The sequence below is a fragment of the Kogia breviceps genome, chromosome 4 (genome assembly GCF_026419965.1).
Source record: "Kogia breviceps isolate mKogBre1 chromosome 4, mKogBre1 haplotype 1, whole genome shotgun sequence".
Lineage (NCBI taxonomy): Eukaryota > Metazoa > Chordata > Mammalia > Artiodactyla > Physeteridae > Kogia > Kogia breviceps.
Window position 1 is genome coordinate 119,891,409 of NC_081313.1, and position 22,003 is coordinate 119,913,411.

Genomic DNA, 22,003 nt, shown 5'->3' on the forward strand with positions numbered 1-22,003 from the left:
ATATTACATTATCTATTTCAACAAATAAACCTTAGACCAGATCAGTCTATCAAATACAGAGACAACATTGATCTTTCAGGAGGAATTTGCCAACTCCAAAATGCCAGCTGTCCCTTCTTGACCATCAGGAGTTGGAGAAATGCCTCTTTTTAACTAGCTGAAATACTCATTATGAATATTTGAGTCTTCAACCCAGATTAATTTTTTATCACATATCCTTTTGTCTCCCACTTAAAAAAAAAAGCATGAGGAACATTCCCCCTTGAGTCCATGAGGGTTATGAAAGGGCATTTTACCTGCCGGAGTGTCTCCAGGGTCACATGTTTGTGCTCAGCATGTGTGTACCTACTATATATAAGCTCATTCATTCCCTTGCTGTAGTTCAGTGTTCAGACACGGCTTGCTGATTGATGGACTGGGGGAAGCCAGTAATTCTCAATTCAGGAGAAGAGGCTGAGGCAGAACAAACCTCCCCTCCCTTCTCTCACCACCCCCTTGTTCTGAAACACTGCAGTGGTTCAGAGCAGTCTCCTCTTAGAACTCACATTTATTTTGGAGGAATGATTTGAACCTAGATTAGATCAGCCCCATTTTTGTCTCAGTGGTTTGATGGGCTCGTTTGACAGAAGCAACAAAATCCATATACCCAAGAGACCAAAGAAGGGGAGGTCCATTTGTGAGACCAAATTGACCCGCTGTGGGTGGGATTCTGAAACAGCATGACCTTCCTTGGGAATAGTATGGAAATGGGTCAGATGGCTTCAGATGGGCTAACCCTTTGACTCAGTAAGTATTTATTGTAAGGTAATAATCACAGGTATTTACAAAGGTGGATGGACTTTCATCGCAGTATTATTTATAATAACAAAAAAAAAAGAAAGAATTTCAGTGTCCAACAATGGCGATGATTTGGTAATTGTCACACAGCCATGGACTACAGTGCAACTATTAAAAATTATGTTGCTGATTAGCTTTACTGGCATGGAAATACTTTTATAATAAACTACTTCATTGAAAAAAGCAGAATAAGAGTATGTAAGCTATGGTGCCATTTTAATGGGCAAAGCAAATATGCATGAATGCATATGTATACATGTAAAAGTTCTAAAACAGTCAGCATGTGGTACATGTGGGCGGAAATGTTGATAATTGGTTTTGTTTAGTTTTTTGTTTTATTGAGGCATAATTGATCTGTAACATTATATTAATTTCAAGTGTACAACATAATGATTTGATATTTGTATATATTACAAAATGATCACCACAGTAAGTCTAGTTAACATTCAACACCATACATAGTTACAAAATTTTTTTTTCTTGTGTTGAGAACTTTGAAGATCTACTCTCTTAGTAATTTTCAAATATACAAAAAGTATTATTAACTGTAGTTACCATGGTGTACATTACATCCCATGACTTATTTATTGTATAGCTGGAAATTTGTACCCTTTAACCCCCTTCCTCCATTTCCCTCACCCCTCACCTCTTTGCCTCTGGCAACCACCAATCTGTTCTCTTTATCTGTGAGCTCAGTGGAATTTTTTTGGTTTTGGTTTTGGTTTTAGATTTTGTATATAAATGAGATTATATGGTATTTGTATTTCTCTGTCTGACTTATTTCACTTAACATAATGCCCTCAAGTTCCATCCACATTGTCACAAATGGCACCATTTCTTTCTTTTTTATGGCCAAATAATATTCTATTGTATATATGTACCACAACTTCTTTACCCATTCATTCATTGACGGACACTTAACGTTGTTGCCATATCTTGGCTATTATAAATAATGGTGCAATAAACATGGGGGTGTAGATATCTTTTCAAGTTAATGTTTTCGTTTTCTTCAAAGTGGAATTGCTGGATCATTTGGTAGTTTTAATTTTAGGGGTTTTATTTAGTTTTATTTTTGCCTTTCATTGTTTCTTTGATTTCTACATTGAGCACAAATTGCTTTTATAGCTAGAAACAGGAACAATAGGTTTTCTTTCTGTATTTAAAAAAATAAATATTTATGTATTAAAAAATACGTATTTTGGGACATGCCCCCTTTTTGTTTTTGTTTTTGTTTTTTTACCAAAAACTATGGGGTGGGAAGGAGGAGAGAAAGTAAGCTGGCCTTGGATATGTGAATTAAGCAAAGCCCTGGCATCCTTCTTCCTGGTTCGTTTTACTTTGGAAAGGCAGATATAACTGCCCAGAACCTAAGGTTATTTATTCTTTTCCTTAATTCTGCTAGTTTGTCAAGCTCAGGAAGTTATCAATGCTTGCTGTTATGTCGGGGGCACCTTCTAGTGCCGCATGCGGCACCTGGCGCTTTATGGATATAGATTCATGCAGTCTTCACTGAGGTCCTTTGGGGTAACATTTTCCCTGGTTTTCAAAGGAGAGCGAGGTGAAGTCGGAAGGCTTCCCACCCTCGCCCCGCCTGCTCCTAGAGCCCTTAACTCTTCCCACTCAACCTTGCATTCCCTGTGGGAAGTTTCTCAGTGAGTCTTCTCTACGCCTTTCTTCCTAAAAGAGCCTCCCTATTTAAAGAACCAGCATTTAGCCTGTTGGCGGAGGGGTGAGGACAGGGATGGGGAAGTTAGATGTTGAGAAACCTGTGGCTTAGAAGGCAAAGAAGGAAGGGAAGCTGCTGCAGTGGCCTGCCCACCACCCCAAGAAACTAAGCCATTCATGGAGCCCTAATGTCCGAGAGTCTGGCTCAGCCTACCTTGTCCACTTAATGATGGCGACCCTGGCTGCTCACCTTGCAGAATATTACAAGAATGAGCAGCGCCATCTCCAGCAGCTTTTGTGTGAAACCTGTGCAGTGCTGCTTTTATGAGTGTGTAACCATCCTTGGGGGAAGGCCCACGCCAAGAAGGAAGTGTTATCCTGTCACTCTGTCTCTTCACCCGCCCTCTCCACGTGGGCTTCTCAGGCAGCTGTCACACGTGCACCCGGGAATTCAAATCCTCTCCCTGGACACTCCCAGAATGAGTGTGGGCCGGTAAGCAGTGCGCCTGTCCGCCCAACTTCCCAGGCCCACTTTCCCTAACACCACCAGCTTTTCTGTGAGAGCCGATGGAAAAACAGACACCTCCCGTCGGCCTGCCCTGAAAGAGAGGCTGGGGCTTAATTAAGGTCCCTAGATGAGCCACAGCTCAGTATTGACACCTCCACTTGAACATGAAATTCTGGGCTTTGGGCATAGGTTATTTGATCCCGGTGGACTGATCTGCCCTGGTAACACAACCCGAGCGCCTCTGAACTTGCCTCTGTGTGTTTTCCACTGGGGGCTTTGCTGTGCAGACACAAGTGACAGGGCTATGCTAAGAGGGGAAATGATCCTGGGATGAAAGCCCTAGAACTGGAGGCAGACTACTTTTTCTCTCCTTTTAGTACAGGTACTGGTGCAGTTTCATCTTCATTTTCACTTCTGTTTGAATCAGTGCCTTCAGATTTATAGATGGTACAAGTACTGCGTCCTTAAGTCCACGTTTCATTTTAAAATAAAAGAATCACTTTTTCAGGACAAGTCAAGCACATCCTAATTATCATAGCTACCATTTAGTGAATGCTTATGGCATACCAAGCTTCAGTATGCTAAGCGTATTATGTGTATGATCCCCTGTAATTCTCACCAATCCTCTGAGGTAGAGTTATTATTGATTATCCCCATTTTAAGCCGGGGAGGAAAATGAGGGGCACATTTGCCCATGGTCAGACGGCTAATAAGTGGCAGAACCAGGATTCAAAGCAGTATTGGAGCTCTGTCTGACCCCAGACTCTTGCACTTAACTGTTAATTCACTATTGTTAAGAATAGTGTTTTCATCCAGAAGTCTGTTTATCAAATAGACAACCAGTGAAAGTGTTCAGAGGCTCCCAAACCGTTTTTCTTTTATTTTCTATGTAATGTTATTTGTAACATTTGCTGTTGGAACTGGGATTTACCTGCTTTAACAGATTCTAGGGCGCTTCAAGCAAATTCCCTTTAAGTGGGCTCACTGTGTTTGCATCAGCTATCTCCAGGCACTTCTGTGCGCCGGGCCTGTGGAGTATGCATGCCGAGGACTCTGAGAGGGGCCATGGGGAGGCTGGAGGGGAGCTTCAGAAGAGGCTGTACTGGAGTCAGGCTGCCTCACTTCAGTCTCAGCACCACCGCTTTCTGGCTCTTAGAAAATGACTCGGGCTTCCCTGGTGGCGCAGTGGTTGGGAGTCTGCCTGCCGATGCAGGGGACGTGGGTTCGTGCCCCGGTCTGGGAGGATCCCACGTGCTGTGGAGCGGCTGGGCCCGTGAGCCATGGCTGCTGAGCCTGTGCTCTGCAATGGGAGAGGCCACAACAGTGAGAGGCCCGCGTACCGCAAAAAAAAAAAAAGAAAAGAAAAAAGAAAACGACTCAACCTCTCCAAACTTCCTCTTACCCCTCTGCAAAGTCAGCCCTCTTGGGTTATTGGGACGAGGCAGAGACCAAAAGTGCTCAGCCCCGAGCCTCTCGGGTTGTAAGCAGTCTACACCAGTGGGAGTTGTTATTTTCAAAGCCAAGGCTGTGTATATGCTGTTGCCACGTCTCGTTTCAGCAGAGAGCGGGGGGCTCATTTTGCCCCTGACACTGATTCTCCTTTCCCAGCTGCAAGGCTGACCACAGCCCCCTTAAATCTGAAACCCCCAAATGGAAAATGGGAACATTCCAGCTCAAGGGAAACTTTCCCAAACTCCTCCAGCTTAAACTGGTCTGTCTCCTCAGAACTCCTTCAGTTCTTCAGACCAAATCACAGATAAGCACTGACACTTTATTAATACACAGGTGAAGAAATTTACACGTATTTGCTGTGTCAAAAATAATAACAAGATCCATGTGAATAAATTAAAAATTTTATAGGAACAAAATAATCACCAAGGTGCATGCTACTAAGTCCCTGGTGTGTTCCCATTTCCCAGTAATCTCCAAAGCTGACTTGGAACTCTGTAGAAACCAAGGATCAGTGGTTCCCATCTCTGCTTGCATATCAGAACCACAGGGCTGGGGTTGGAGTTGTGGGCAGTGAGGAGAACATTTTTTAAATACAGATTTTTAGGCTCCAACCCAGCTGGACTCATTCAACTACTCGATGGTGCAAGAACTTCTTATTTTGGAAAATACATTTTATTCGCCTTCATTTTTGTATTTTCCTAAATTGTGTGATTTGCAATATTCTTCCCTTGGGGAGATTCTCCTTTCCTTTCCATAGTTTCCTGGGAGGATGAGAGAAGGGATAAGTATATGCAGAGTACCATTTTGTCCCTATAAGCCTAGGTGATGGTAAGGAGAGGAGCTGGCAGAGACATGGTGTGGGTCTTGGAGGATGACATTGTAGAAGGCTTACCACATATACCCTTCTAGGTGAATTAACATGAATCTAGTGACAAAAAGTGAGTAGAACTTCAGAAATGTTATATACCTCAGGTAGTGAAAGAGTGATCCAGAAAACCGAGGTGTAATATCTAGGGTATCTAACCTCATGCTTGGTTCTGTAGGGACCTGGAGATGTGGCAGTTCACACAAGGGAAGAGATATCTGCAGGCTGTTTGTCGGTTGGTTTGGGATTTATGTAATTCCTTTCTTCCGAAAAGAAGCAAGCCACATACTTATTTTAGGGCACATAGAGACTTCATTGAAAAGGCACACACTTATTTCCCCCAAAGGAATGACTTTTTAGCTTTACCAGGAAACAGTTTCTTGCAGAAAAACTATGTTTTGATGTTACCAGCCACTACTGGGAATTCTGCTACAGCAAGGCCAGCCTTTACTACTGATCGTCTTTCAATAGTTCTTCCCTTCAAAATGGGACCCTTTTCATTAAGTTCACACGGTGTCCCGGTAAAAGGCTCTATGATTAAGCAAAGAGACTGTGAGGGTGCTTAGGAGGAAATGGGGCTTGGTTTTTGTTTTAATCCCAAATGTTTAAAATTAAAAGATGCCCTGGTGTTTAAGAGAAGGGGGCTTGAGCACTCTCCTGCGTGGACCTCTCAGCTGAGATGTTACTCCTGAAAGAAGCAGCCCCATCCGTGGAATCCAAATCACCCCACCCACGGAATCTAAATCACCCCACCCACCCTTTCCCACTTGGCAGTCTCCTTCACACTGCTTTTTAAATTTTCTTCGTAGCTCTTAATACCATCTAAAGTGATGTGTTGTTTACTTGTTTGTCTGTTAACACACACACACAAGAATAGTGTTTCCTAAACAATTTTAATCACTAAAATGATCAAAATACTATCAGAAAAAAATATTGGGGGCAGGTACCTCTAATACGTGTCTGTTGTTTTTATTTACCTGTTTATAAAGTATTTACCTATCCTACTCATTGTTTTATACACATCAGAAAGCATATATAAAATACAAATCTTATAAGGATCAGATGAGGGATGCAAATGGACGTTTTGATATTTTTCCTCCACCCAGCCTGTGCTCATACCCTGCCTTGAAGTTCACTGTGAGTGAACATAAGCTGCTTGAGAGCAGAAGCCTCTCTCCACCTGTTTTCTGCTGTATTCCCAGTGCCTGCAAAGCACTGACGTGTAGTTAAGTGTGCAGGAAATATTTGTTTAGTAAATATTTATCATTGAGTAACAAACAAGATTAAGGCACAATTCACTCTGCCAGGCTTTGAAGAGCTGAGGTTTTATTGCATCTGTGCAGGGCAAGGGGATAAAAACCCTGGGTTTTAGGGTCAGAATGCCTTCCTAATACAATATGTGCTGAATAAGGGATTTACTGTAATGATTCAAATCCTTCACCAAAGAGGTAATTACAACTTCCTTGATAAGAGCAGAGCTCAGGCAGACAGACAGGTGGTTTCTAGTTTCCCTTGTAACAGATGGCACAAATGCACCAGCTTGAGGCTTTTTGAGGAAATTTGCTCATAAACAGCCTTAAATATATTATTTTTTATGTCTTCCAGTGCATGCTTTCTAAATAAAATGAAAAGGCTGCAGTAGACTGAGGGCAAGAGCATATATAATGAAGGGTGCCGGGAGGATGAGGCCGCTTCCGGTTTGCCTGAGCCGCAGCAGCAGGGAGCCTGGAAGGCAGAGGGGGGGAGCGGTCTGTGCCCGGTGGAGGCTCGCTGTGCTGAGAAGGTGCTGGAGTGCTCGCTGTGGTGAACCTTCCCTTCCAGGCACCCTCAAAGGCTTTTTCCCTAGCACCGTGAACTGTATATTGCTTTCTCCTGTGAGTTGAAAAGTTTTTGTTAATTTGGTTTTTGGTGCTTTTTTTTTTTTTAAAGGAAAATCTCAGTTGGTTTCATCTTGAGACTTTTTTTTTTTAACACCAGGCAGATAGCATAGTAGCTAAGAGTTAGGGCTAGTTTCAAATCCCAGCTCATCCAATAATTAGACAATTGACTTTAAGCAAAGATCCTTAAACTTTATTTATGAGCTTCTGTTTTGTCATCTGAAAAATGAGAATAATAGTACCTATTCCTGAGGTTGTTTGGAAAAATTAAATAAGGTAATGCCTCCCAAAGCTTGGCAGAATGACTGGTACATACCGAGTATTCAATAAAAGTTAGTACTCAGTGTTTGTTACCATCTTCATTTCACCTGCCTTTTGAAAGCTGTTGGCCCACTATAAACATCTGCAGGTGAAATAAGCCAGACAAAAAAGATCACACATTGTATGACTCCATTATGGTGAAGTGTTGGAAAAGGCAAATCTCTAAAGATAGAAAGTAGATCAGTGGTTGCCTATGGCTGGTTACAGGAGCAGGGCTTGGATGCAAATGGCAGGAGGGAACTTTTGGGGCTGATAGAAGCATTATAAAACTGGATTATGGCTTATGATTACACAACCCTCTCAATGTTGTACACTTAAAATAGGGGGTCAACTTCATAGTATTATCCCTCAATAAAACTACCTTTAAAAATCCTGCTCTCCCAGAAATGCAAAACACAGTAAGTAAATGTTGACACGATGATGATGATAGTATAGACAAATGATAAATGTTGACACGATGATGATGATAGTATAGACAAATGATATCAAAGTTAAGAGGGGAAAAATATTAAATGACTGTCAACACCTTGCCTGAAATGGACATACACATTTTTTATTAACTAATTTCACTCTTTGGGGTAATTAAATAGATCTTGGGAAAATAGATGCTATGTTTCTGCAAGAGGAAATAAAAATATTGGTAACTGAGAACAGAAATGTCCAAAATGTGTGCCTTGTGGCACTGAGGTACTTGAAAGTTTTAAATGGTGCCTGGGCGAATTTTTTCTTCTTCATTTTAATAATAATGAGGTTTTATTATTTAGAATGGACTAACGTAGATGCTTCTGCTTTATTAAGAAGATCAATTTAGAGAAAAATATTAAAATGTTATATATTAATATTATATACTATATGTTATAGTATCTGTTGTTATATTAAAACACATACAATGGTGAGAAGATTGGAGGCTGAGGCCCAGATGACTGGGTTTGGGCAACACTATGCAGTAGTCAGAAGGGACTGCTGACCGCTCACACGAGTGAGCAGTCCATCAAAGCCTAGACCAGCGTGCCTGTCTCCCACCCCACCAGGAACAAAATGTCCGAAATGCCCCTTCTGTCATACTTGTTGCGCATAACCACCCTAGACAAGCAAACAAGTGGCTGTACTACAGCTGTCATGGCAATGCTGGAGTGAGAGCTGTTCTGTTTTATGATGTCAGATAATTCTGATTCAGAAATGTCTGGCTTCCTTGGCTTACCCTGTGCTTCTGGTGGATCCATAAACCTTTACTAATTACTTCCATCCTGTGGAGTTTTTTTGTTTCTTGGGTTTTTTGTTTGTTTGTTTTTCTGTTTTTTCAGTGTAGCCTTTAGATATTGTCAATTCCAAAGAAACTGACTAAGCATTCACAGTGTGCAAGAGCTGCAAGAGGATTAGGATAACTACAGTACAAGGTAGGGTCAAGACCAGAAGAGAAATAGAGTTCTCCAGGATTCAGGGGAGAGAGACCTCGCTTTGTTGTGGTATCAGAGAAGCCTCAGGTGGGAGTCCACATTTAGATGGGCTTTGAGTGGTGGATGGGTAGTAGTTAGTGGCAAGGGAAGAGGCATTCCAGGGGAGTAAAACATCACCAGCAAGAACATTGCAGTGAAAGGCTTACAGCATGCTCATGGCTAGTGTAAACCAGTTTGACTAGAAGAAGGGCTGGAAAACAATGGCCCGTGGTCCAAATCCAGCCTGTCACCTTGGTTTTGTTTGTTTGTTTGTTTTTATTTTTACTTTACAGCTCATAAAATAAGAATGGTTTTTACATTGTTAAACTGTTACATTTTAAACGTTTATGTAAGTAGCTATGTAATACCCTTAATTTTTGCCTCTTGTTCCACAGTCTAAAATATTTACTAAATGGCCCTTAAGAAAGTTTGCTGACTTGGAGGCAAGTAATGACTGCAAAGAAGAGCATTGGGGAGTCTTGTGAAAGGCCTTCAAATGACAGAAACCCGAGTAGCTTAGGGAAAAAGTGGAAGTTATAAGCTTACAATTTTGGGAAATCTCAGGGTGAATCTAACCTCGAGCAAAATTGAATCCAGGAGCCCAAATTATTATTTTGCTTGGCTCTTCTTCCCTCTTTTGAAAAACAAAACAAAACAAAACTTCATTTGCAGACAGATGTTTGCCATGTTATAGGAAAAAAGGATCTCTGGTCACCCTCAGCCAATACATTTAGATTTTGCATCCATGAAGAAGAGCATTCATATATTAGACCCCATGGATGAACTGTGATCAGTTACCTGTCCATCACTGACCCACTGTGACCAGGAGGAAGGGGGTCCTCTCCCTGGCCAGCCTGGATCACATGCCTGCCAATGCGGTGACATCGGTGGGACACTGGACCCACCTGTATTGCTTGGAGTCTAGAAGAACTTCTCCAAATGAACCAGAAGAACAGGAGTTGGAAAACTGGTGGGCACGAGTAAATTGTAACTACATACATATCCCGCTCTACTAGGGCAAGCAATTTATTCTACATGCAGTAGGTATTGGTGAGCTTATGAGTGGGAAAATGCTATTTGTTGAACAACATTCAACAAGTAGTTATTAAACTATGTGCTTAGGAGGTTCATGTAGTTACGATGTGCAGTAGGATGGATTCAAGTGGTTAAAAGGTAAAGAAACCAGGCTAGCAATTCTTAGTGTAGTCAAGGTAGGAAGGCCTTGGTCTTCACCCTAGAAACAATGGAGAATCATTGAGTGAGTATTTTATGCAAAGACATGACATGATCAGATTTGCATTTTGAAATCATCACCACGAATGGGTCTTTTAGGTTAAGCAATCTGTATTGAAAAATCTTGTTGACATTGTAAATTGGCTTAGTCATTCATAGATTGTTCATAGTAAATTTGGATCTACCTCAGATCTGAAAAAAATAGAAATTTTAATTTTGTGAGATTAGAATTAATGGTACTTTGCTATGTCTGTTTTCATTGAGTTCTTAGCGGGTGTTTGGTTTTGGAGTACAAGAACCAGAGAATATATAAATCATTTTCCTTCAGTTTGTTTTTGTTCACAGATGTTAAAACTCTTTTTTTTCCACTGGAAAGGGTGACTTTGCTGGAAAATCATTTAAAGTTTTTTCCAGTCCAGTCAATAAGCTCCCCAGAACCAAAAGAACAAGGGGTGAAAATCACTGTGAAGCCCAGTGAGATAGCATTTCTTTGCTGCGGCCTGAGCCAGCCATTGTGGAAGGCAAGCATGGTAGTACGGAAAAAGTGGGGTTTGGGTATGGTCACACCAAAGGAGCAAGGCCAGGGATAGATGATACAAATGGAGTGGGGAAGACATTTGAGGAGGTTAAAATCGGATCAGAAACAATTTTCCACATGTTTAGACTAAAGAATAAACACTAGAATTTGAGAGAAGCCAGCTATTTGCTTACAGGGAGAAAAGTCCAATGGCCTTAGCATCAAAGTTCATGTCTCCTTATCTCTTTGCCTCATACGCCTTTCATGGTATCCGGACCAAACTTTGTGTGTTGTAGGAGTTTAATTTAATTGTCCTGGATATTATCTTTAGGAGAAGTGCTTTTTCTATTGCTGAGAGTAGTGAACATAGTGAAATATTTTAGGCTCCTTTTTCAAGGAATCCTCTTTCCCTAGGGTTACTGTTAGGCCACCCAAGTATCTTGGGCCACCACTTCTAATTTTAGATACTCCTTTGTTTTCATCAGTGGACATTTAGATTCTTATTAAATCCTTTTCCCTCCTTTTCCTCTCCCTAGTCCAAACAGGAAATACTCCCTGAAAGCAGACCGTATAGAAAGGGATGCCAGATGGCCAAGGACTTTCAGCTAGTGTTGTTAACTTGTCAGCAGACTCAGAATGCGACATCAGAGATGTCCTCCTCGACTTCCCCATGCGCGGGGGAAAGGAAAACACCATTGATTTACTGTAATAACTTTACCAATAAAAAAGGCTCTAGAGGAATCAACATAATTCCTCAGTGAGGACAGAAGGATGGGAAATTTAGTTCTTGCATATGGAAGGCACTCAGTAAATATTTGTTGATTGTATTTGACAGAAAAACAGTAAAAACAGTTGGGAACTGCCAACTGTGTCGTGCAACCTAAACCACAGATTAGTGCAACAAAGACAGAATTGTCATTTTGCCCCTATTAAAACATCCTTCCTTTAGAGAATGAACGTAGCTATTTGTATGATTAGGGAGAATATTTCTTCTATTAATATGTATTTTTTTTGGTTTTAAATGTAACATATTAATTGTAGAAAATATGGAAAATATTTTAAAAGCACAAAGAATAAAGATTACATTTACTCTCATCACCCAGAGAATGCTGTTAATACACTGTTATACTTACTGTCCCTAAGTGTTTCAAGGTAGGTTTGCACATATTTTTTATTATATAGAAAAGTATGTGAGATGTATTATACAACTTCACAAATTACTATTTAGCAACTGTCCCCCCCAGGTCAAAAATACAACCTACCCAGGACCCCAGAAGTACCCACATCTCTCACTTTCTCTTCCCTATCACAGGCCTCTCCTTTCCCACAGGGGTAACCACTAATCTGATGTTTATAGTAATCAATTCCTTGTTTTTATTTATACTTTTAGCTCTTCAGTACAGGTTCTTGTTATTTGCAATAGTAACAGTCCATGAAGTAACCACAGACACTGAATTAGTGAATATCATACCATTGCTCCTACAGGAAATACAGGTTAGGTTCCTACAAGCCTCTGGTTGCAACTTTTTTGTCAACCCATCAGTACATAACCTTGTTTTACATGGGTTTCTACTTAAAGACACCTTACTTAATATTACTATTGATTCATTAACATTAAACTCAGGACGAACAGTGCTATAAGTTATGCCCAAATGAAACTTACTAAGCACATGTTTTCTTTGTAAGGCATGTCACAGCCTTCTTGCACATAGGGACACTACAGAGCTGGAACAGAAGGCAGAGCATCCCTTTGCTTGACCTCAGCTGGGAATGTGCATGTTGGGTGACGCAGGGTGACTTAAGTTTTTCATCACTCTGTGTGTGTCCGCAAATGACTATGAAAGCACCTTGAGTATTGATTCTGGACTTACAAATAAATTTAACAAGTAGGTGAATTCATGACTGCAGAATCTGCAAATAATGATTGACTTGGTGCATTCCTAAAATGTAATATTTTGCTTTATTATTTTGAGTCTGGCTTCTTTTGCTCAACTGTTTTAAAAGTCATTCATGTAGCTGTAGTTCATTTATTTATTTTCACTGTAGCAGAATGCATAATTGCATTAATATACTAAAATTATTTCTCCATTCTACTTTTGCTCAACTTCTAGCTTGTTTCCAGTTTTTGTTTTTACAGATAAATTGCTCTACACATTCTCATATATGTCTTCTCATATATACACACTGTGCTCTAGGGCAGTGGTCCCCAACCTTTTTGGCACCAGGGACCAGTTTTATGGAAGACAGTTTTTCCACAGAATGGGGGGTGGGGGCAGGGGGACGGTTCAGGTGGTAATGTGAGCAATGGGGAGCAATGGGGAACAACAGATGAAGCTTCACTCTCACTCGTCAGCCACTCACCCCCTGCTGTGCAGCCCCGTTCCTAACAGGCCACGTGCAGTCCCGGGTTGGGGACCCCTGCTTTAGGGTATACATCTGGGAATGAACTGCGGGGTCATGGAGAATGATAACTTCATTTTCGCTAGATAATGCCAAAGTGTTTTCCAGAGTGGGTGGAGGAGTTTACACCCCTCCTCCAGCGGAGTATAAGAATTCCAGTTGTTGCATGTTTTGTAAACACTTGGTGTTTTCAGCATTTTGATATTAGCTATCTTAGTCGTTCTGGTAGGTGAGCAGGATCATCTCACTGTGGTTTTAATCTATGCTTCCTGCATTACAGAAAGGGTGAGCCCCCTTCTTCTGCATTTTCTCTTCTAAGTCCCTGCTCAAGTTTCTTACCCATTTCCCACTTGGTTGTCTACCTTTTTCTTACTGATCAGTAGGAGTTCTTTGTATAGTCTTATATGTGCCCTTATGTATTTATATGTTGTAGGCTGTCTTTTTACTCTCTTTTAAGGTTGTCTTCTGATACATAAAATTTCTTATTTTAATGTAGTTGCGTATATCAGTATTTTCCTTTATGCTTAGTGCTTTTTATGCCCTGTTGGATAAATCCCAACCCCAAGTTCTCAGAGGCATTCCCTCATTTATTGTTCGCCTTTGGCAATTAGATCTGTAATCCACCAGGAAATCATTTGTTAGGTATGATATGAGGTAGAGGTTGTGTCACTTTTTCCATATAGATATCCAGTTATCCTAGCGCCATTTATAGAAGAGTGCTTTCCACTATTATTATAAAATAATATAGGCTCATGATTTTAAAACTCAAACAATATAAACAAATGTAAAATATAAAGTGAATATCCAGTCTGTGCCTGTGTACCCAGTCCCCATTCTCAATCCCCTGAGGCAGTTACAGTTTCTTGCTTGTAGATTTTAAGAATAGTTTAAACACACCCAGCATTAGATGGTGGCTTTAGAGCAAACCTAAGTTATGCCTCAGGATAGTAGATGATTGAATCTAGTGGCACTATTGCTTTTCTGTTTAAGTTACAGTGAATACATTTGTTTTTGCAATATCTTCATTATATAGAGAATGACAGTTATGCTGCACTCGGTATAGTAAGGAGATGCTGGGATTTCTCGGCAACCATTCCGATCTTTTGAAATAGCAACTGTCACCGTATAAACCCTTCGAAGTGCTCCCAAAACACTTTCTCATTTCCTTAAAAATAACTTCAAAAATTGTGAGGTTATTTAGTTGAAAGAAAGTAAATACATTTTATTTTAAGAACCAGTTCTGATGTAGCTGAAATGTGATTTTAAAAAAGATTGAGGGGCTATCCTCAGGTTTAATTAAGAGGAAAGAATACTCCCCTCGATTAGTATTGTGCAGTGCAGAGCACAATAGAGGCATCTGTTCCATTTACCCTGCTGGTCCTTTCTTTCCCTTGAGGGTTTTTCCCCTGCAGTGAGCACTTGAACTGAGACCATTGTCCAGGCATCTTTACTTCCAATCCAGAGTTGTTCCCTTTACCTTGTATTTCTTTGTTATTCTGCATGAGAAGGTTCAAATTATTGACTTGGAGGAACCTTAAGGATAACAGATTCTCTATTCTAAGATTTTGGATTTTATTTAATTGCAGAATTATATGCCTTTTCCAACATACTCCATCTGAGTTTGAAACTTATTTGGAACTTAAACTTCAGAAATTTTTTTAAAAGCTGGAAAAACAGAACCACTGCCCTGTAGACTTGTCAAGCTATTTTAAAAGCAAATTATTTAAAAACTATTTTAAAAGCAATTGCATATAATTGTGAAGGCCTTAAGGGGATTTCACCAGCTAGTCTCATAAAAATAAGAATCAGGACTCTGTTATTGTCTGAATAAAAATGTGTATTAAATTATATTAGATGTGGGGAAAGAATCTGTAAATACTGTGCATACTTGTAAGAGTCAGAAAAGAATACAGAGCAATGCAACTTGGGGGCATGTGGACTTTTCCTCTTGTAAAGTTGTGAAGCACATACTGAAAATTCAGGACATAGGATTTCTGTGTTGTAAAAGCTTCAGCAGACACGTAAAGAATATGTTCAAATTTTCAACAAGTAGAAATTGGGTTTTGTGTCATTTACTCTGATTCACCACTATCCAGCTTACCAGTACTCCTTTTGACCCTGTTTTCCCAAGTGGAGTTTGATTTTCCCTCTCTTTTTATGGCACTTTAACTGAAGACATAAAGGGATATTTTCCAAGGAAGAAAAAGTCACTAATTCAGGACTAGATAAGATGAGACTTTACAGGTTTTCATGGAATTTTCTATCCTCTCTCATTTTAGGGAGAGAGAAAAAAATACAGGCAGTCCCCTTTGAACTTAATAGCACCATCCCTGCTCTAGGCCTAATGGGGAAAGGGGACTCTGAGGGAGTGAGCATTCAGGTCAAGCCTGAGATCCATGACTGGGAACCCAGCCTGTAGGTCTCAGACCACTGCCTGGCAGAGAGATGTTGATGCCAGTTTTGTGACCTCTCCACAGTACGCAGCTGGCGAGACACTCTTTGGCTCCCCATGTGTACCTCATTCCTCCTACCTAGCCCTGTCTTTGAGAGTCCTAGACTAAGCCAACCACCCACCACTCCCCATTTCTCTTGGATCAGCCACGCCACATGGCCAGGGGTTCAGCACCCCACAGACTGCGGTTGTCTGTCTCTCTATCCATCTGCCTGTCTCCTTCCCCACACTACCTTCTTGGCAGAATGCCCTTTAGAAAATTAAACATTGCTTGCAGATGGAAACAACACGGGAGAGGAGTTGTATTTGTTTTTACCGTTGGAAATGCTAGGAAAGAGAAGAGTCCAAGGTAACCTTTGTGGACTGGGGGAAGAAAGTCCATCTGATTTTTTTAATTGCTCATTCTCTGTGCTGGTGGGGCCGTGGTGAGAGGGAAGGGGCAGCCCCCATACGCTGTTGGTGGGAATACAATTCAGTCGAACCTTTCTGCAAGGCTATTTGCTAGGATGTATCAGGACCCTTAAAAAAGGCTCCTAGCCTCTGACCCACTAATTTGACTTCCAGGAATTTATGCTAAGGAAACATTTGGAGACACAGGCAGCGATCCTCTACAAGAATGTGAGTTGCAGTACTATGGCCGAAGAGGGATAATCTGAATGTACACAATAAGAGAAGGGGCACATAAATCAGGGTATACCATACACTAGAATATCCTGTAGGTCTGAGAATACTCTGGGGTTTGTAGAGAGGTCTTCAGGGGGTCATCTGCCAAGATTGTACTTTAAAAATTATTTTCTCTGAGCTAATGTCAGTTGTTTGTTATTCTTAGCCTCATTAGTGGGAAAAGAGTTTTATGATTTTTAAAATATATCAAAGGCTACTTAATGACATCAGAAAATACTTAAATGAGAAAAATACGCTACTATGTATGTAGTATTATCTGCAACACCACCCCACCCAAGACAAGTGAAGAAATTTGGCAAGCTGTTAACAGTGATTATCAGCAGTATAAATTATGTATGATTTTACTGCTTTTCTTGTGATACTTTCCAGTTTCCTACACAGCCATCTGTAATTTTGCATATCAGAGTTAAAGAAGATCAGCTTTCTGATTAATGGTCTGCCGAGTGCTTATCTTCTACCAGCTCAGGTTTTTCACTCCCATGGTGTGGAGCCATGAGAGGGTCTGCCACATCCGTAATCAGATTGGGAGCCTGCTGGGACAGCCCTGTCCACGGCGTGGTAGTCATGCCCTGGCTGGTACACCAGATGCCCCATCAGTCAAGTGAGTCACCACAGAAGGGTGTCAAACTGACAATATTGCCACACACTGTACTTGCACACTCAGCCACATCCCAGCATGCTGCCAGGCCTTTGAGCCTTATCTTCCCAAACCATTATTTCTTCCCTGTCCAGTGAATGTCAAAGGGACTGACTGGGGCTGTGTGACTCCTTTTGAGGACACCATGGACTAGAAAACTAAAGCCGATGCAAGCCTTCCACTTGAACCCAAACCAGACCAGCAAATGTTCCTTAAAGTTTAAGCTGCTGTTGCTATAGTTGGGCCTTGATGTGGGGGGCCTGGCAGGACCCCAAGAATATTTAGGGTGAAAAATGTGCTGAGGCATTCAGCTGGACTCTGAGGTTGTAGAGAAGCCTTCGGGGATCATCTGCTAAGATTGTAGTTATAAAATTATTTTCTCCTATCCTAACACCAATCATTTGTTATCTTTGTCCTCATTAATGGGAAGAGAGTTTGAGAATTCGGTATTGGAGGTTTCAGAGCCAATACCAAAGCTGGCCATTTTTAGTTTGTTTCGTCTTGGATTTTTTTTACGAGTGCTGTTGTCACTTTAAGTAACCTATAGCCGGACACTTCTGTGGTCAGGGTATAAGATTATACAAATAGTCTTGGGCCATTATCATCATCCCTGTGCATCTTATTTTCCACCTGTGTGTTCTCTAAGTTGCATCAAAACTGATACATAATGTGCTCTCTGTTTCTTTGAGGAACGTTTATATGTTTACAGTCATTCTGTTGCTACAGGCATCAGTCATTGTGGTGTATAACAGTGTTCAGTAGTATTGTTGACATTGAGTTTTGTTGATGTACCTCTGGAGCACAAATTAACAAAGAGTATAATTCCAATCAGTAGTTTAAAAAATCATAGAAGTACTATGGAGTATTCATTTTACTGTTACACTGAACATAGTGGTAATAAGTTTTAGATTGTGGTTATTTTATAGCAAATAAATGTTATTGCTATGACCAAAACACAAGCAAACAAATGAAATTCTATTAGTTCTTAAAAATCACAGTTAATACTATGGCAATGGACATGGAGATTGAAGAGTAACTTCTTATAATTGTTATGAATGTCCTGCATTCCACCTGCACCCCCAGATAATTTCAGCCATGTACTAAGTGACCAAGAACCACTTAGATATCCAGGGATGTGAAAAAACATTCAGAACCCACATTGTGTTCATAGAATATGTTTCCAACTATGCCTTTAGCCAAAGGCATGATTCTTGGTACACTTGAGGTAGGAAGCTGGAGGTGTTTCCTACTTATAAAAGCCACTAAAGGGCTTCCCTGGTGGCGCAGTGGTTGAGAATCCGCCTGCCGATGCAGGAGACACGGGTTCGTGCCCTGGTCCGGGAAGATCCCACATGCCGCGGAGCAACTAAGCCCGTGAGCCATGGCCGCTGAGCCTGTGCGTCCGGAGCCTGTGCTCCGCAACGGGAGAGGCCACAACAGTGAGAGGCCCGCATACCGCAAAAAGAAAAAAAAAAAAAAGCCACTAAAAAGAAAACTCAAAAAAAAAAAGGTCTTAAGGACTTTTAAATTGTCCGGTGTTGGCCACTGACCAAAGGAACAGATTAGTTCAGGCCTCTGGAGGCTGGGCTGCAGTCGGAATAGCCAGGCCTTGCCCACTGGGTCACTATCTAGGGGGGCAGTTGTGGGGAGGGGACTGAGAAAGCGAGGCCCTTCTTACCAGCTGCAGTTATGGATTAACTGAGGACTGACTGCCCAGTAGAAATAAGGCAGCACTTCCTTCTGGGACCCAAGACAGAATCAAGTGTGGGAGCAGGTATTAAACTAATCATAGGGTAACTGATCCCTTAGCTGATGAAGCTTACTTACTGTCTTATATTACAGTTGTTTTTTTAATCTGTCCCATCTTGTCAAATACACTGTAAACTCTTCAAGTCAGGGACCTTGGTAAATGCTAAGTTGAATCCCACTCACTGTCTTGATCACACAATGTGTTCAATAAGTAGTTATTGCTGGAATAATTGAGAAGAAGAGAAAAAAGCCATACTCTTTGAATTCTGTCTCTTCTGTTATATGAATTCCATCTGCTATATGAATCTACCACACACAAGACTGGAGGCAGAATTGGGGATTTTGTTGGAATTTACAATGTGTTGAGTCTTGCTGGGCCTGTCTGTTGCTGCATTCCCGTCTTCCCTTGCAAATGTGGTAGGCATCTAAAGGAAACTCATAAATCAGTGGTTAAGGTTTCTAGTGCTCTGGCTGGGTCTGTGAAGAAGCTTGGTACAGCCTAGAGAATCAGAGCAAGTCCTGCTACCCCAGAGGTGGTACACTGTGGCGGTAACAGCCCTGGGCTTGGAGCCCAGGGGATTGGGGTCTGAACCTCGGCCCTGACACTTACAGCCTGGATGTCTTCAAGCAAGCCTCAAATTGGCCGAAGTTCCCACATCTATGAAATGGGAATTATAATAGTGCCTCTTGGCTAGATGGCTGGGTTAGATGAGATTCATTAATGTACTCAGTATTTTTTGAAATCCTACTGGGCACTATTTTAGGCATTGGAGATACAGCAGTAAACAAAACGAACAAAAATCCCTGCTCGTGAAATTTATTTTCTAGAAATATAATGCATATAGTGACATTTAGTAAATGTTTCATTCAATTAGTCCGAGGTTATCTGATGAACTCACACAATGGGTTTTTACTGTATATTTCCATAGGAATTTATGTTATAGCTGTAGATAATTAAGGCCATTATTGAGTCTCTCATCTGAATTGAAGATGTCTCATTCAGTAGGACATTTATGTGTTCTTGCTAAATCCCAGTATGTTTAGAAAGTCTGTTCCCCTGGAACTGGATTGCTGTCATTTTCACCTCTGTACAGTGCTTGGGCCACATAATCCAACCACCGGCTGCGGCTCAGGGCTGCAGGTGGTGTTGTGGCTGGGCTGGGTGGTTTCTGAGTTGTTTTCTCAGTCATTGGTGTTTGTTTGCACTATCTGTGACTGAATGCAATTTTACAGAGTTACTAAGATGTTTATTTGTGTAATTTGTGGAAATAAGTCAAAGGGCTAGCGTGACTAGTTAAAATCCACAAACCATATTTTAGTGAGTAATTTCAACCTGTCCTCTCCAAACTTTTGATCAGCCACCCATCAAAGAACAAAATGACAAATTTAAGCTTTCAGTTCCTCATTTTTTCATTGCCTTCCATCTGGGACTTTTTCTTTGAGCGTCAAAATGCCCAAAATCCATGAAAAAAGAAAGAATAAGCCTGGAAAGCAGACCTCAGAGGGACAACTATGCCCTGCCCATAGCTGTATGCCCTCTCCTGAGAGGTGCATGTCCAGCCCTGTCCTCCATCCGCTATCACTTCTCTAATGCAGTCCTTCTCTGGGTCTCCAATGGCACACGGCCCACCCATTTCGTTAAAAATGTAAACAGGAAATTGTTTTCTGGCCGAATGGCCTGTGTGGCCCAGAAGAATGGTCATTTTTGCTGAGACACGACTTTAAAAACACTCACACGGTGGAAGCTGAAGGCTGGTTATGAGCTAGCCCTGCCCCAGATGGAGGTCGGTGATAGGGTGTGGGTGTGGGAACCCATGGACATGGGTTCAGGGCATTTTTTACCCATGGCCAAAGGCACAATGGACACAATTGAGGAAGCTCCTACCACGTAGAAAGCAGTTGTTCTGCAGGGTGAAGAGACATGTTAACACTCCGAGGAGTTCCAGAGCAGGCATTACTTGGAAGACACGGAGTTTGGTCTGGAGAGATGTGACTTGGCACTGAGGACAGTTTCAGTGCCCCTCCAGTCTCCAGCTCCCTGTCATTTGGCCTCCCCTGAACCTCCTGTGCTCCCGTTGTGGTTTCCCCGTGTGCTGACGAGTTTTCTGGTGGTTATGTCTTGCAGCCCCCCGAATCCAAGCCCAACTTCACCCCTCTCGCCATCTTGGCCCATGTTTTCGGCGCCATCCAGCCCTATGCCCACCTCATCCACGTCCAGCGACTCATCCCCCATCAGGTCTGTTGCAGGGTTTGTTTGCTTTTCTGTTGCTGCTGTTGTTCTCTCATTGGCTTGGTCCTCTCTTCATGCAGTGTTCAGCCTTCTCGTCAACTTTGTTCCCTGCCATCCAAACCTGCACTTGCTTTTTGACAGGCCAGAAGAAGCAGTTCATGAAGACTCCAGGTAAAGTCACGGATGATGACCAATCCAAAGCTGATCAGGGGTTCCAGCCTCAGAGACCAAAGCTGGGAGGGACTATTTGCATGAACCAGCATGGCATTTTCCACACCCTTCTGAGCCCTTCCTCTGGTTACTGAATTTATCCGTGATGCCTAGAGTTTGGGACAAGAGTGACTTTTTTTTCTTTCTTTTTTTTTCTTTTTTTTTTTTTTTTTGCGGTAGGCGGGCCTCTCACTGTTGTGGCCTCTCCCGTTGCAGAGCACAGGCTCTGGACGCACAGGCTCAGCAGCCATGGCTCACGGGCCCAGCCGCTCCGCGGCATGTGGGATCTTCCCGGACCAGGGCACGAACCCGCGTCCCCTGAATCAGCAGGCGGACTCTCAACCGCTGCGTCACCAGGGAAGCCCGAGAGTGCCTCTTGAATGGGCTCCTTCCTGTTTGGATCACTCTCTGAACCATGGGGCTCTCTGTTCTTTAGCATAAGATAATATCAAAGGGAGCGGTGCTGAGACACGTACAGGCCTTTTCTTCCCTCATTTTTATCAGATAGCATCAGGCAACATTTATTTGTGGGGTTCGGCTTTCAGCCTTGTGTACTGACACCTAGTTGATGAGACCCAGACCAGTTGGGAGAGAGATGAATATAACACAGAATAAAGGCTTGGGATATGAAGCAGTTTCTCTTTAAATTGTTCGTGGCTGCCTCCTCACCTCCCATGTAGTCCTAGGAATGCTCGGTGCTCCCAGCCTGCATCTGTCTCCACGTGTCGTGAACCCTTAGCTCTCACGGGAACAGGCGACACCTCATTCTGAGGGTTGACCTAGTTCCTCCCCCCAGGGGCCAAGCTATAGTTTTTAGCTGCTTTGATGACACTTAATTCTTCACATTTGAGTTTTTTGGAGAAAAGAAGCTGTTTAAATCCAGGAAAAAGAATCCCTCTGCTATGTAGGTCCTGAGCATGTATGTCTCTC

The 22,003-nt window shown here is 41.9% G+C and overlaps 1 protein-coding gene across 6 annotated transcripts in view; it reads left to right on the forward strand.

The window, feature by feature from the left end:
- Positions 1–22,003, forward strand: part of ARHGAP26 (Rho GTPase activating protein 26) — a 470,919-nt gene that overhangs the window by 429,300 nt on the left and 19,616 nt on the right. For 2 of the 6 annotated variants that reach the window (XR_010840265.1, XM_059062235.2), the window contains exon 21: positions 20,759–21,034. The exons of 1 other annotated variant lie outside the window; for it this stretch is intronic. Coding sequence is in view for 4 of the 5 variants with exons in the window: in XM_059062235.2 (XP_058918218.1) it covers positions 20,759–21,034 (276 nt within the window). In the remaining variant the exon portion in view is untranslated. Of the gene's footprint in view, positions 1–20,758; positions 21,035–22,003 lie in introns of those variants that run through there. 3 more of the 6 variants (XM_059062236.2, XM_067031855.1, XM_059062237.2) reach the window with 3 other exon arrangements.